Source organism: Barbus barbus (genome assembly GCF_936440315.1).
Source record: "Barbus barbus genome assembly, chromosome: 36".
NCBI classification, from domain to species: domain Eukaryota; kingdom Metazoa; phylum Chordata; class Actinopteri; order Cypriniformes; family Cyprinidae; genus Barbus; species Barbus barbus.
Genome location: NC_136714.1, coordinates 7,229,714 through 7,245,905, shown reverse-complemented (window position 1 = coordinate 7,245,905; position 16,192 = coordinate 7,229,714). Strand labels below are relative to the sequence as shown.

The 16,192-nt window shown below is 42.5% G+C and overlaps 1 protein-coding gene across 2 annotated transcripts; it reads left to right on the top strand.

Moving 5' to 3' along the window:
• The first annotated feature begins 1,535 nt into the window (after window positions 1-1,535).
• On the top strand, window positions 1,536-15,795 carry LOC306855562 (interleukin-12 subunit beta-like). Of its 2 annotated transcripts, none has more exons than XM_079394326.1 (9): window positions 1,536-1,585; window positions 1,814-1,895; window positions 4,583-4,849; window positions 6,769-6,874; window positions 7,027-7,199; window positions 15,033-15,193; window positions 15,274-15,392; window positions 15,474-15,507; window positions 15,616-15,795. In XM_079394326.1, exons 2-8 carry the CDS (start codon window positions 1,814-1,816, stop codon window positions 15,502-15,504), a joined length of 939 nt encoding a protein of 312 aa, XP_079250452.1. In that variant the 5' UTR covers window positions 1,536-1,585; the 3' UTR covers window positions 15,505-15,507; window positions 15,616-15,795. The 2 variants fall into 2 exon arrangements, with proteins under 2 accessions (XP_079250452.1, XP_079250453.1); XM_079394327.1 differs by having other exon boundaries at window positions 1,845-1,895; window positions 15,616-15,777.
• The last annotated feature ends 397 nt before the right edge of the window (window positions 15,796-16,192 follow it).

The window sequence follows — 16,192 nt, the reverse complement described above, 5'->3', positions numbered from 1 at the left end:
CTGCAATAGAGCAGTTTACCCTTTATGTTTATTTACCACCACGTTTATCTCACCATATATCTATTTTAAAGCTAGTTAGTCCTACTTAATCATGTCATAAAAATACATACAGGCTTTGTGGCTTTAGTTTAATAGTGGCTTTCTCACGTTATGCATTTTCATTGTCGTATAGTCATGGTATTAAGTATTTTGGAATTCCCATTAATTCTATTACTGAGTTTTGGTTTGGGGTTACACACTATGATGATAAAGGTGTGCACTTTCTCATGTTCAGCGATTTTTCCCTAGAATGTGTAACTCATATCAGGACAGTGACTGTGGTGTAATGCACAAATGTCACTACCACCTAAATATCTGGATGTTGCAATCATGTATCGTGCTCTATATTTGCATTTGGCAGCAGTGACCTAATTAATGTTCAAAGTTAGCTTCACCAGAAAGAGCATGTATATTTATTGATGTCTTTCAAAGCTATATAAAAATGTGTGTTGGATCAGTAAGATTTTTGTTTTTTTTAAAGGCTTCATTTATTTGATAAAAAAAATAATAAACAGTAATATTGTGAAATATTATTGCAATTTAAAATGACAATGTTCTAATTTAATATACTTTATATAATTCATTCCATAATTCATCAGCCATTACTCCAATCTTCAGTGTCACATGATCCTTCAGAAATTTAATATGCTGATTTATTATCAATGTTTTTTAAAGGATTTGACGATTTGATGAATAAAAAGTTAAAAAAGAGTTCAGAAGAGACAGGTAGTGTGTATTGTTACAAAAGATTTCTATTTTCTATCATATATATATATATATATATATATATATATATATATATATATATATATATATATATATATATATATTATTATTCAGCACATCTGTTTCTAACATTGATAATAAATCAGTGTATTACAATGATTTCTGAATGATTATGGGACACTGAATACTGGAGTAATGGATTATGTAAATTCAGTTTTTATCACAGGAATAAATTATGTTTTAAACTAAGTATATTAAAATAGAAAACTGTTATTTTAATTTGCTAAAATATTTCACAATACATTTTTTTCTGTATTTTTGATCATATAAATCCAACCTTGATGAGAACAGGCGACTTCTTTAAAAAAACATCTTTAAAATAAATCTTACTGATGCCAAACTTTTGAACAGCAGTGTAGATATGGGGATTTGTGACTGAAAACAATAGTGTAAAAACAACAAACAAAAAAACATAACAGCATTCAAAACATGAATCACAAAAAATAAAAAAACCTAACAATATATTTCACTCAGAGGAAATGATTTAATTGTAAGAGATGACCTGTACATTCTCATACACAATTGCTCCTGTTAAAGCCCCTAGCACATAACAAACTCTGTTACATAGCTCATGGAAATCCCAAATGAAAACTGGCTTAACCACATTGGTTTCCATACCCCTTTGTTTAGAACTTGATACTTCTGCTTGCTGGAATTTCACACTTCTGTATTACATACATATATAAATGTTGCTCAGGTCTAATACTACTACAGTGAAAGGGAAGAGGAGAGAGTCACCACAACTCATTAAGTTCTCAAGGTAAGATTCAAGAGAAGCTGTCTATCACAATGAAATATTATACTATATATATATATATATATATATATATATATATATTATAATACTGTTATAATATATTATATTATATAATATTATATTTACTTAAATATGAATGTTTATTAAATATGTATGCAAAGTAATACTATAATTGTTTCATTTATTTTATAACAATTGTTCATATCATTACAATTTTTACTTTTTCTTTAGATGAACAAGTTTGTCTTTATTATTCTTCAAGCTGCTCTTCAGATGGCAGGCAGCACTTCACTGAGGTTCATCAAGCCAAATGGTGACTATTGCTTAAATCCCATGTATTTGTATTATACTCCGCAAGGATACATTGCTTAAAAGTGACATTAAAAGACATTTATATTATAGACACTTATAATAAAGTAACAGTAAAAAGACAACACACACACACACACACACACATATGTGTGTTCAGAAAAGTTATCATAGTTTTAGTGACACTGACATAAATTATAAACCAAGTATGAAAAATTACCCCGCCTAGTAAACCACCTAGTTTTACCCCACCGTTTTTCAAACAAAGCAGTTGCAGCTAAATCAGAGTACAGGCAGTTTTAGCTTAAAATAAAAAATAATATAATCAATAATTACAAAATTAGAATAGCCTATTTGAAAAACATTGTTAGCTGATGCTAACTGGCTTGCTAACTAGCTACCTGATGCTAACTTGGTCATTTTTAAAATATGAAGTCCAAATATTTTGATTCAACTAACTACTTAGAATATATTTGATGGAAAAGCAAAGGATTTGATGTTCAGAACAGAGTAACTACAGTAATTGCCCATTGCCCCATGGGGGCGTTTTACCCCACTGACTTATGTTTGAGAAACAAAAAATGATGTCAATCTGAAAATATAATTATATATTTTTATTAAATAACACGTACTCCCTTTCTACAGGCCCAACTGTTCTCATAACATATATAACTGATGTTCCGCAAAACAACAAACTTTCAAACACATTTTTCTTACTGCTGAAAATTATTTACTTTCTCTTCAGTACATCACCAGTGTAAGCTTCATGGTGAAAACTTCAACATCACTCTCGTCAACGTAGTCTACAGTTACAATACAAATTGATCTTGACTCTATCTTGTGGATATTTGGGGAAAAACAGTAGGGGGGCGTTTTCCCCCACTGTACCCTACATTATAAAACAGTATGCAACAATAACATATTGAGTGTAAATTATAATTTTAATTAAAATTATTAAATGGTTGTCACCTTATTGGGACAACAAATCCCTCCCTACACCTACCCTAACCCCATCCACAAGTTTAAGTTCAACTTTTAGATTATTTCCTTCATTATTATTGAAAATACATGCCTTTCCGACGTGATATCTGATTTGAAAAGGTAGGGAGGAAAAAAGTTTGGCAAAACGCGGATTCGAACCCCGGTCGATCGCATCAAAAACGACTTCAACACGTACTTCATCATCTGCGCCACTGGAGCTGTTATTGAAAAATATACTTCTGTAATGCTTTGTAATCACACGATAGTGGGCGGAGTTAAAGTAAATAACCTCTGCCAACAAGGTGGCCTATTTGTAAATAGACACTCTGTTTTTTGTTTGTGAACAGATGTTCAGCTGTTCTTTTTAATAGTCAACTTATTTTTGGGTCATCGTCATAAAAGCCCTGTCACAAACATTGTCACAGGCACGAAGATACATCTTTCATTTCATCAAGTTGAATGCTCACTAAAAACTGACAGTCATCAAGTTTTCAAGTCTTCAAACCTTGTTACCTAAACTCAGTTCCTAGAGGGCCACAGCCCTGTAGAGTTTAGTTCCAACCCTTCTCCAACACACAAACCATATAGTTTCCAAATAAGCCTGAAGGACCTGATTAGCTGGATCAGGTGTGTTTAATTAGGGTTGGAGCTAAACTCTGCAGGGCTGTAGCCAGTGTTGGGGAAAGTTACTTTTAAAAGTAATGCATTACAATATTGCGTTACTCCCTAAAAAAGTAACTAATTACGATAGCTACATTTTATGGAAAGTAATGTGTTACGTTACTTTTGCGTTACTTTTAAAATATGAGCAGGGCTTGATTGTTTTTAATGCAAGAAATTATATTAATACAAATGTAAAGGGCACCTCAGTCATGGTATTGAGGATGGAGAGAGCGCTGGACATTCACAGCACATAGTTGGTGCTCCAGTATAATCGGTCCGCCGAAACTCATCCAGTGACAAACGTTCCGCGATGCAAAAATAAGTGCGGTTAAAATGCGTTTAAAAATTTTTTTTATGTGTTATTTTTGTGTAATTAATTAATCTAAATTAACGCGTTAAAGTCCCGGCCCTAATATATATATATATATATATATATATATATATATACACATACACACATATGAATTTTCAGCATGCCATTACTCCAATCTTCAAGGTTTTATGATCCTGGCATACAATATCCTCATGGCATCTTAAATGCATGTTTTCCTGTGTTACCATAGATAACTCTTGCCTCACTACATCAATAAATACTTAAAAAGATGATTAAGAACAAGAGTAAAAAAAAAATCAATAAATACAATAAAAAGGATCAAATGAAAATTTGCACTAGCATTTCCATAACTAGCTAAAATTAACATACCCCTTCAGGTTAGTGCTTCTTTTGAAGGCCATGCCCACTCAGTTAAACTAGGAAATAAAACCGCGAACTCCACATATTATAAAATAAATCCACAGGATATGTTTTTCCTGTTTATTTCAGAGGATTTTTTTTCAGGATTCTATCATGAACAGAAAGTTTAAAACAACATAATTTATTTGAAATATAAATCTTTTGTAACAGTGCATATGTCTTTACTGTAACTTTTGAACAATTTAATGCATCCTTGGTGAATAAAAATATATGCCTTGTTGTAAAACACATTATTTATTTAATGTGCTATCAAATCAAATGATGAGTCTGATAAATAAACTTTACTGTTATAGTTGTGGCTTTGGAGGTATCAGATCTGTCCAGCTTTGAGGTATTGCTTCATTGTGGAGAGCAATATAAAGGAGAGGAAATTTACTGGGAGAGGAATGGGGAAAGCATCTCTGAGACAGGGAACCCCATCACTGTTACAATAGATGGGCTGCATGGGGGAAACTTTACATGTCACAGACCAAACAGAGATCTTTTAAATTACACACTACTACTGGTCCATCCATTTGAGTTTCCTAAAGGAGGAGTTCTTATACAATCTAGTGACAGAGGTAAGTATGAAGGTTAACACTTACATTTGTATTACTTTGTTTTTTTAAATACATTTATTTCATGCTAATACTACAAATACGTTTTCATATTTATGTACTTAATAAAATGCCATGCAATTGCACTTTTAGTATACTAAACCGCTATACTTAAAGTCTGCTAAATTGGAACAATGAATTTTGTACTTACTACACTTTAATTGTGCGGAAGTAATGCTGAAGTTCAATTAAAGATATACTTAGTATATTTATTGTGCTAAAGTGGATCTATTACAAGTACATTTCAGGCACACTTTAAATATTTTGCATTTAAAGACTGATATTATTCAAAGATCATGCAATCCTCCTCAAAAGTGACATTAAAATACATTTTAGACTTAATTATAAGAAATGTGCATTGTGCACAAGTAGTATGCCAAATAAAGTTTAATTATAATTTTTATATCAGTAAGTCTGGAGTTATCTGACAGTAAATATTTTAATAGATCTTAACTATACTTTTAACAGGGTATATGTGACAGGGATTCTTATTAGCTGTACAGGGCTTGACATTAACTTATTTGCTCATCAGCCACCCCTAATGAAAGAGAGAAAGAGAAAAAAAGCTAAAACCAGTCTAAGCTGGTTGGATGGTTTTATGATCTTAGCTGGTTTAAGATTAAAGTAGCTGGTTTTAGCTTGTCTCCCAGCCTGGCTAAGCTGGTCAAGCTGCTTTTAGCTGGTCAGCTAGTCTCCCCTGACCAGCTAAAGAATTGGCCAAAACCCCTCTAAAACCAGCCTGCTTTGACCAGGCTGGACAACCAGCTATAACCAACTATAGTTTTTTTTTTTCTCAGCAAGGATTGTGGCTTTTTGAAGTCACTAAGCATTTTCACTGGCTACAATTTTGTTGTTGGGAAAATACATTTTAAATGTTTAAAGCTGACTATGGCATGATAAAATTTACCCTAAGTAGATTTACTTCTTCACAGCAACTTATTGGTTGCAGTGTCATGTGACATCGGTCACTAGCACGCGAGCTCAGGTTCTATCAATGAATATTGTTCCAAAAGAAGTGCTGATTCCAAGTAAGAATAATTTGATTGAATGAATCACAGTCACTTATAAAGACTTTCATTCATTAAGGCAAATCACTACAGGCAAAACTTTCTTTTTTTTTTTTTCTTTTTTTTTTTGAAGCTATTTTGCTTCAATAACATGTCTTCTTGTGAAAAGAACATCCAAGTTTATTTTAATGCACTTTATGTATTTGCATCCGTAGATTTTAAGTACAATACATATCTTTAAATACCATTCATCCACCCATTCTCCAAACTGCTTATCCTAATGGCGAAACCTTTATAGACTTTTTTTCCAATGAGTTTTTTCTCAAGCACTGAGCCACTGCTAACATACACCAAACTTCCCAGTTTTATTCTTAACTATATTCTTTTTCTGACTGTTAGCTGGATTTTCTGATTTATCGAGTGATAAAAAGATATATGTAAAAATCCTTCATTTGTTAACAATGTAACAAGAATTTAGAGAATAGCTTTATACAATGTTTATATTGATGTGTGCATATTTAATTAGATAAAGCATAATTTGCATAATTCAACAATATATTTTTTTCTAAAGATCTTAATGGGGAAGTAAGGGGATATCTATTAAAATATGTTTATTTCACCAGTTTTCACCAGTGTTATCTTGCTTAATTATTAATGGAACTGTGAATAAGCCAATAATTCAGTGATTCACTCATAACTCAAGTCAGTTGTCGCAGACTCGCCACCTAGGCCTACTGTTGTTCTTATTGCTCCTGTAATTCTTTAAATTTACATATGTAACATGAACATGAATGTAATGTATTAGCTATCAGTATTTCTCATTCTCATTGTGGCCACTGATCTTAAATAAAACTGCTGAACTTTTTATCTGCCTAGAATTAATTTCTTGCACCGCAAGAAACTATAATGGACAATTTCATTGCTCTTGGAAATGGCATCAGGAACGGATCCAAAGAGCTGTGGTATATTTCACAGCAATTCGGTAATGATTATTCTTATTCTGGATTAATCGAACTTTATTTTATTTTGAGTTGGGTTGGAAATAATCATTGAAGTATAGGCCTAAGCATTCAATTTATTTAGGCTTATCTTAAAACAGCAAATCAATGCTAAACTGGCCTTGTTTTTGCACAGAAACTCTAGTCCCATCAACTGCACTCTGGACTCAGATATATCAGGGCTGACTTGTATTGACAAGGATTACTGTCAGTACTCCGAAGAGTCTAGGAGCATCAACCTCACACTGTTTGTCAGAAATCTGTATAGACTGGAGGAGCACCACAGGACTTTCCTCATCCGAAACATTGGTAAGAGCTTTGTGTGCCCCCAGGTGGTCGCTACATGCAATGCACATCCCTGCATTACAACTCATGCATTATTAGCCTGTGTAAACTCCCTTGTAAACACTTTAGCATATACTTTTAAAAAGTACTTATTACGATAAAATATATAATAAAATAATATATATGTGTACTGAATGTAATGTTTTCAGACATTTGCATGTTATTTACAACTTAAAATTATAATTTAAATAAGAAAAACAATTGCTCACTTAAGTAGACCTTAAATGTATTTTTATTTGTAATTTCATAATTCATAAAATACTTTAATGCCATTTCTATTGAAACTTGTATGTCATATATGTAAATGTATTTGTAATTTCACATTTGTAATAATGAAGTTGCAATTTAGTACATTGTAAATATACCTCAATTATAAATTCAAATGTAAAATGTATTAACACACTACAGTTAAATTAGTACTTTACATGCAAAGTGCATTTAAAAAAAAAGTGCACTTAAGGAGATTACACTTTCAGACTTTTAACACACTTAAGTACACTTAAGTGGACGTTTATTGAATTAATATTGTTATTTGCAAGTAGGCCTAAATACAATTAATCACACTTTTTCACAAGGGTATGAAGTCGTTTATGAAAAACTAAATAATCAGAACTGAAATAAGATTGTTAGTAATAGTGTTGTGGGTAACGCATTACAAGTAACGTCTCGGTTACGTATGTAACCCTCGTTCCCTGAAGGAGGGAACGGAGACGTAACGTCAGTGTGACTGACTAATGGGAACTCGCTCGAGAGCCCAATCATCTTCGAGTGTTAACAAAACAAGCCAATGACAGTTGGCGTGCGTGTTTCGCCACGCGCACCCCGCCCCGCAGTGCGGGTATAAAAGGAGAGCGCGTGCAAACGCACATCAGTTTTTCGCTGAGGAGCCGAGACTGTGTGCCCCGGCCGTACAGCGGTGGTACAGCAACTATGGCGACGGGACGTTACGTCTCCGTTCCCTCCTTCAGGGAACGAGGGTTACATACGTAACCGAGACGTTCCCTATCAGTCAGTCACGTTCGACGTAACGTCAGTGTGACTGACTAATGGGATCCCTTGGAAAACGCCACTATTGCTGACCCCCTCCAGTGCCCTGCGGAAGCCGGCAAGTCCCCCCACACCAGTTGGGGTGGAAGATAGGACAAGGCTTAGGCAGGGATGACAGCCACTGCTGTTCCGTACAGTGGGTATGGATAACACTGGGAAAGCGTACCACAAGTAGGGGAACGCTACGGAAGCCACATCCTGCGTAAGGAGGTACCACGTGGCAATTACACATATGGACTGACCAAGGGCAGTACTACATATGGAAGTCTCTGAGGTAGACTCAGCCAGCCTGGGGTGAGATAACAACACAGCAGAGACGGCAGAAGGTCTCTGCCAGGGAAAGACACGGGCTCACCGTGAGGGGAACCGTACCGTGGAAGAATACACATGTGGGACCACCCGAAGGGGAATCACTACACACGGGCACCTAGCCCAGCACAAGGGCTGACCTTGGGCAAACACACGAGTGCTGGACCTGGCGTCTGGCGTTCCGCCACGCCTGACTGCCGAGGGTGCGGGAGGAACTTCAACAGGGTTCGCCATGGGGAACTGAACTGAGAAGCAACAAAGCGCACGTATCCGGTCCGTAGAGGGGAATGGCGCAGCAAGCGGGATTGACACCGAGCAGTGTCCCAGTGCTACTGGCCGTCTGAGCCAAGTACACGGGAGGACACGGGCTCTACACGGAGATTATAAAATCTCGCAAACGTGTTAGGTGCCGCCCAGCCGGCAGCTCTACAAATGTCTGCTATCGAGGCGCCCCGCGCCAACGCCCAAGAGGAAGCAATGGCTCTTGTAGAGTGTGCTCTCACACCGAGGGGGCACGGTAAGCGCCGGGCCTGATAGGCCAAGACTATAGCCTCGACTATCCAATGGGCAAGTCTTTGTTTGGAGACAGCCTTCCCCTTCTGCTGTCCCCCGAAGCAGACGAAGAGCTGGTCTGAGGTCCTGAAGCTCTGCGTGCGGTCCACGTAAGTGCACAAAGCGCGGACGGGACAAAGCAGAGCAATGGCTGGGTCTGCCTCCTCCCGGGGCAGCGCTTGCAAGTTCACCACCTGATCCCTGAAGGGTGTGGTGGGAACTTTGGGCACATAACCAGGCCGGGGTCTCAGGACAACGTGAGAGTCATCCGGCCCGAATTCTAGGCACGAATCGTCGACCGAAAATGCCTGCAGGTCCCCTACCCTCTTGACCGAGGCCAATGCAGTGAGGAGTGCTGTCTTCAACGACAGAAACTTAAGCTCTACTAACTGCAGAGGCTCAAAGGGCTCCTCCCTCAAGGCCAACAGGACCAAGGGGAGATCCCAAGAGGGTACCAGATGAGAGCGCGGAGGATTTAACCTCCTCGCCCCTCTGAGGAACCTGACGACCAAGTCGTGCTTCCCTACAGACTTACCGTCTACTGCATCGTGATGTGCGGCAATAGCGGCGACATACACTTTGAGGGTGGAGGGAGACAGCCTTCGCTCCAACCCATCTTGCAGGAAAGAAAGCACGACCGCGATCGGGCATCCCCGGGGGTCTTCCCGGCGGGAAGAACACCAATCGACGAACAGGTTCCACTTCAGCCTGTAAGCGTGTCTTGTAGACGGGGCTCTAGCTGAAGTGATTGTGTTTACTACCGATGGAGGTAGCCCACCTAGAACCTCCGCGTCCCGTCCAAGGACCATACGTGGAGATTCCACAAGTCTGGACGCGGGTGCCAGAGGGTGCCCCCTCTCTGAGAAAGGAGATCCCTCCTCAGAGGAATTTGCCAAGGAGGGGCTGTCGCGAGGAGCATGAGTTCTGGGAACCAAGTCCGACTGGGCCAGTACGGCGCCACCAAGAGGACCTGCTCCTCGTCCTCCCTGACTTTGCACAGGGTCTGCGCGAGAAGGCTCACTGGGGGAAACGCATATTTGCGTAGGCCCCGAGGCCAGCTGTGTGCCAGCGCGTCCGTGCCGAGGGTACCCTCGGACAGGGAGTAAAACATTTGGCAGTGGGACGTGTCCGGGGAGGCAAACAGGTCTACCTGAGCGTCCCCGAAGTGTCTCCAAATCAGCTGGACTACCTCGGGGTGGAGTCGCCATTCTCCCGGAAGGGCGGGCTGACGTGAGAGCTCGTCGGCTGCACGATTGAGCTCGCCAGGGATATGAACGGCGCGAAGCGACCTCAGATGCTTCTGACTCCAAAGGAGAAGATGGCGAGCGAGTTGCGACAGGCGACGGGAGCGTAGACCACCCTGGTGGTTGATGTACGCAACGGTCGCAGTGTTGTCCGTACGGACCAGTACATGCTTGTCGTGTAGCAGCCCTTTGAAGCGGCGCAGCGCAAGCCATACTGCTAGCAACTCGAGGCAATTGACATGCCACTGCAACCGGGACCCTGTCCAGAGCCCTGCAGCTGCACGCCCGTTGCACATGGCTCCCCAGCCCATGGCAGAGGCATCTGTTGAGACAACAATGTGCCTGGATACTTGCACTAGGGGAACTCCTGCCCGAAGAAAAGCAAGATCCGACCACGGGCCGAAGGTCTGACGGCAGGACGGGGTAACTGAGACCCGGTAAGTGCCGTGTCGCCATGCCCATCTCGGGACCCGGTCGTGAAGCCAATGCTGAAGCGGTCTCATATGAAGCAACCCGAGCGGCGTGACAGCGGCTGCGGATGCCATATGCCCCAGGAGCCTCTGAAAGTGTTTCAGTGGAGCCGCTGTCTTGCGCTGGAAAGACTCCAGGCAGTTCAGCATCGACTGAGCACGCTCTACTGAGAGACGTGCTGTGAGGTTGACCGAGTCCAACTCCATACCGAGAAAAGAGATCCTCTGCACAGGGGAGAGTTTGCTCTTTTCCCAGTTGACCCGAAGCCCCATCCGGCTGAGGTGGCCAAGCACCGTGTCCCTGTGATCGCACAACAGTGCTCGAGACTGGGCCAGTATGAGCCAGTCGTCGAGGTAGTTGAGAACGCGAATGCCTGCTTCCCTTAATGGAACAAGGGCTGCCTCCACGACCTTGGTGAAGACACGAGGCGACAGGGATAGCCCGAAGGGGAGGACTTTGTACTGATATGCTCGTCCTTCGAACGCAAAGCGGAGAAACGGTCTGTGTCGAGGCAGGATTGAGACATGAAAGTACGCGTCCTTCAGGTCGATCGCTGCGAACCAATCGAACGGACGGATGCATTGAAAAATGCGTCTTTGCGTCAACATCCTGAACGGGAGCTTGTGAAGGGCCCGGTTCAGGACGCGCAGGTCCAAGATTGGTCGTAACCCACCGCCTTTCTTGGGTACAATGAAGTACGGGCTGTAAAACCCCGACTTCATCTCGGCTGGAGGGACCGGCTCTATCGCGTCCTTCGCCAGCAGGACCGCGACTTCCGCACGCAAGAGAGGGGCATCCTTGCTCAACACAGAGGTGAACCGAACGCCCCTGAACTTGGGGGGACGCCGGGCGAACTGAATCGCGTAGCCAAGTCTGATGGTTCTCATGAGCCAGCGAGACAGCCTGGGGAGCGCTAGCCAGGCCCCCAGAAACCGTACAAGCGGGACCAAGGGAGCCACGGACGTACCCACGGCGGGGCAGCGAAGTGGAGCGCAGGGGCCCGCCTCGGAAGGCAGTGCGTTCCGAAGTGGGGTCTGAGTGTGCAGTGCGACACTTACCTGGCTCCAAGGCTGAGCAGGGGGCGCGGGAGAAGGCATCGCGTCCTCGGACCGGACCCTGCTGCTCATAGGCGAAAGGAGAGGGGGACGGGAGTGTGGAGACGGGGTCTCGTGCACTGCCATCCTCGCCCTCTTGGGACCCGGAGAAAAAGGAAACTGCTCTTTTTTTGAGGTTTTGGGTACCACTGGCTGGAGAGCCAGTGGCGGAACAGAATAAAAAGGGAACAAAAGATTCTCCACCCGGCCCTCCTCCGGGGGAAGGAGTGGTGCAGTCACCATCTCCTGAAGAGCAGGATCCAGAGACTCCGGGTCGCCCGTCTCAGGGCCGCCGCTTGCCCTGGCGCTTCACAGATTTGGCAGGGGCAGAGACGGGCTGCGCCGCTTTCCTGCGGCCAGCTCCACGCTGCGGCCGTTGTGAAGGCTGCTGCTGGGGCCGAGCTGGAGCGGAGGTGGAGGCCGCAGGAGGGCGCCCTCGGCGACGAGCAGACGGAGGAGCTGCAGCCGGCGGTGGGGTGGAGACAGCAGCGGACCGCCGGGGCAGGATGTGTCGAAACGCCTCTGTCTGCTGCTGTGCGGCGGAGAACTGTTGGGCAAAGCCCTCCACCGCTTCGCCGAATAGGCCGGCCTGGGAGATCGGGGCGTCTAAGAAACGGTGTTTGTCAGACTCCCTCATATCCGCCAAGGTCAGCCATAAGTGGCGCTCCTGGACCACCAACGTGGACATCGTCTGACCCAGGGCCCGCGCCGTGACTTTCGTCGCCCGTAGGGCAAGGTCCGTCGCTGTGCGCAGTTCCTGCAATCCGGCTGGGTCAGCACCACCCTCGTGCAACTGCTTTAACGCCTTGGCCTGGTGGACTTGCAGGAGGGCCATGGCGTGCAGGGCGGAAGCGGCCTGTCCAGCAGCACTGTAAGCCTTGGCCGTCAGAGCGGACGAGAACTTACAGGCCCTGGACGGAAGGCGTGGATTACCCCTCCAGGCGGCAGCGCCCTGCGGGCAGAGCTGCATTGCAATGGCGCGCTCAACTGGGGGGATCTCCACATACCCTTGGGCCGCCCCACCGTCGAGGGTGGTGAGGACGGAGGAGGCACTAGGTCTGTTTCGGGCAGAAAAAGGTGCCCTCCAAGACCTAGTCACCTCCTCATGCACTTCCGGGAAGAATGGAACCGGAGGCGGTTGCCTGCGATCGGCCTGCGCCCCCAGGAACCAATCGTCCAGCCTTGAGCGTTCGGGAGAAGGAGGAGGCCTCCAGTGCAGCCCGATGCTCTCAGCGGCCCGGGAAAGCATAGCAGTCAGTTCTGGATCTGACTCGGTCAACGCCACTCTTCCTGATGGAGGCAGCGCAGCCGAATCATCATCTCCAGAACCTAGCTCATCCCCCGATGCAGTGACCGACATCCTGTCATCTGCTGGAGCTCCGAACGAGATGCTGGGCCCCGCCCTGTCCGAGGACTCCACAAACTCGTCCGGAAACCCCAGACGGTGCGATGCGCTAGAGGAGTGAGAGGCCCGCGGAGACGCACTCGACGGGGAAGCTCTCACTGTGATCCTCAAGTCACCCTGACCATGAGCCGAAGTAGCCCTCCGAGAACCGGAGGAACTAGAACGGGGCATGGCAAGGGGGATACCCCCCCGCTTGACGAGGAGGTATCTGGAGCGCAGCATCGCGATGGTCATGTTCCCACACAGAGAACATGAGTCATCCACGAGCGCTGCCTCAGCGTGCTGAAAGCCCAAGCACGAGACACAGCGATCGTGACCATCAGATGAAGCCAGGAAACGGCCACATCCAGAAACACACGAGCGGGAAGCCATCTTTAAAAAGACGCCCGTCGCTCGTGGAGCTCTTTCAGAATTTGCTCTTTTTTGAAAGAAATTCTCTTTTAGAAAAAGTGTTGAAGCGCCCAGGAGAGGTCGCAGCGCGACCGCAGAATGAGAGCTGCAGCACGCCGAGATGAAGCAGCAGCACTGGATCGCAACCTCCGCTGACGCGCCGTAACACCAACACTCGTCAAGCTGTCTTGTACACTCTCGGAGATTCGCAGCAAGGCTCGGCTCCGAAGCGAAAAGCTGATGTGCGTTTGCACGCGCTCTCCTTTTATACCCGCACTGCGGGGCGGGGTGCGCGTGGCGAAACACGCACGCCAACTGTCATTGGCTTGTTTTGTTAACACTCGAAGATGATTGGGCTCTCGAGCGAGTTCCCATTAGTCAGTCACACTGACGTTACGTCGAACGTGACTGACTGATAGGGAACGCGAGTTACGTAATCAGACTACTTTTTTCAAGTAACTAGTAAAGTAACACAGATATTTTCTTAAAGTAAATTAAAAAGTAATGAGTTATTTTTTCAAAAAAGTACTGTGCGCTGTGTGAACATGATGTTACTGTAGTTCTAGACTAAATGTGACTGTGCATTAATTCATCTCACTCACAAAAAAAAAACTCAGAATATGATGCAAACCTCCAATAATTAAATGTTAGATAAAACAAATGTATCTTATCCCATTTTATTAATCAATGTATTTGCTGCTGATCTATGATGATCCAGTTCAACCATACTAATAAGCAAAAATGACTTTAGATAAACTAGCAATTATGCTTAATTTTTTTTATTGCTGAAGAGTGTTTAACTTTCTTCTCCTGCGTTCTACTGTACAGACGTGAATTTACTCTTCCTTCAGCCTGAGGTTTATTCATTACAGTTTTTGATGTGAAAGGGCTTTTACATTTGCTATAAATAGAACTTATATTAAAAACAAACTATCAAGCCCTGCTCATATATAAAAAGTAACGCGAAAGTAATGCAAAAGTAACGTAAAGCATTACTTTTCATAAAAAGTAACTAAGTAACGTAATTAGTTACTTTTTTAGGGAGTAACGCAATATTATAATGCACTACTTTTAAAAGTAATTTTCCCCAACACTGGAATAGTTAAATGATACTAGATCACTGGAATTCAGGATTTCAGAGGTTTTAAATTAATTTTTTCACTTATGATCTCAATCAATCAATCTCAGCCTCAGGGCATCCATTTTAAATCATGTTGAGGCCCCCTCGTGGGTGCCAGCCCCACTATACTAGACTGCTGATTAAACTGTTATTTCAAACCCTCAGTCAAGCCAGATAAAGTTAGTATCACCAAGATCCAAGATGATGTATTTGAGTGGCACCCCACTGAAACATGGAGTTTCCCCTGCAGTTTCTTTCCCCTCTCTTATGAAGTGAAAGTGGTTCCCATCAATCATAGCTGTGACTACACAGGAAGTCGTGTCGAAGTAAGACAATTTTTTGTTTTTTTGTTTTGTTGTTGTTGTTGTTTATTAACATCACAATATATGTTAATTCCTCAAAATAGAAAAATGAAACCAACGAGACACATTACAAGGTGAAATTGAAAAAAGCATACACTTTCTGCGTCCGAGCACAGGACTCACTAACTAAAAAAGTTTGGAGTGACTGGAGTCACCATCATCAGTAAGTACAGTTTAACCTACAGTATTATTATATATTTTATGAAAATATTCCCCTTTACATTCTACATCTATTTTTTAACAGGAGAAAACACCGGCACACCTCCGAAAAATAAAAGGTGAGTATTGATTTGTGTTTTAATTACCATATTGGTCATTTTTAGTTGTTCTATGATACTTGATGCTATTGTTCTGACATTTGTCAATTCTTTGTTTTATAAATGCAGGTCTAAAGGGAACAAACCCCTCTGCTTGACAGTCTGCTTTCTATTCCTGACTAAATATTACAATTATTCATATTTATACATATTTTGTATTATTAAAATATGCCATGGTGAAATTTATTTGTGCAATAATTTTCCAGATCATTAAAAATATATTGGATGGCCTTTGGGAATGCCTTATTGAATGACAGTTGTTCTATATTACTATATATTATTTTATAGTGTTATGTAATAGGGTCCGTAAAGCACTGAGAATTTAATTCCTAATGGTTCTAAACAGTACCAGATCAGGGTTCTTTGGCTTGTAACAACAGCAGAACCTGTAAATAGAACCAAGTTTCGGTGCTGTATATGACATTAATAGTGTTAAAAAATAGTTTATTTTAATATTATTATTAAAATATATTATTTATTTATATTGTCTTTTTACCCTTCTATTTGCTTTGACTTATAATGTCTCGTAGCCCTTACATGAAAATACTTGACAGTATGTTGTGTCAAGTAAGTACTTTTTTATTGACTTGAAATTGTAACAAAAATTACAACGCTCTAACAACAGTTATTAGCTGAAAATAATAAT

Excerpts from the sequence above, each read along its gene's own strand:
- LOC306855562 (XM_079394326.1), top strand. The coding sequence starts at position 1,814 with ATGAACAAGTTTGTCTTTATTATTCTTCAAGCTGCTCTTCAGATGGCA. Across the intron at positions 4,850-6,768 it reads TATACAATCTAGTGACAGAG|AATTAATTTCTTGCACCGCA; the intron begins GTAAGTATGAAG and ends TTATCTGCCTAG. Across the intron at positions 15,194-15,273 it reads ACACAGGAAGTCGTGTCGAA|AAAAATGAAACCAACGAGAC; the intron begins GTAAGACAATTT and ends TCCTCAAAATAG.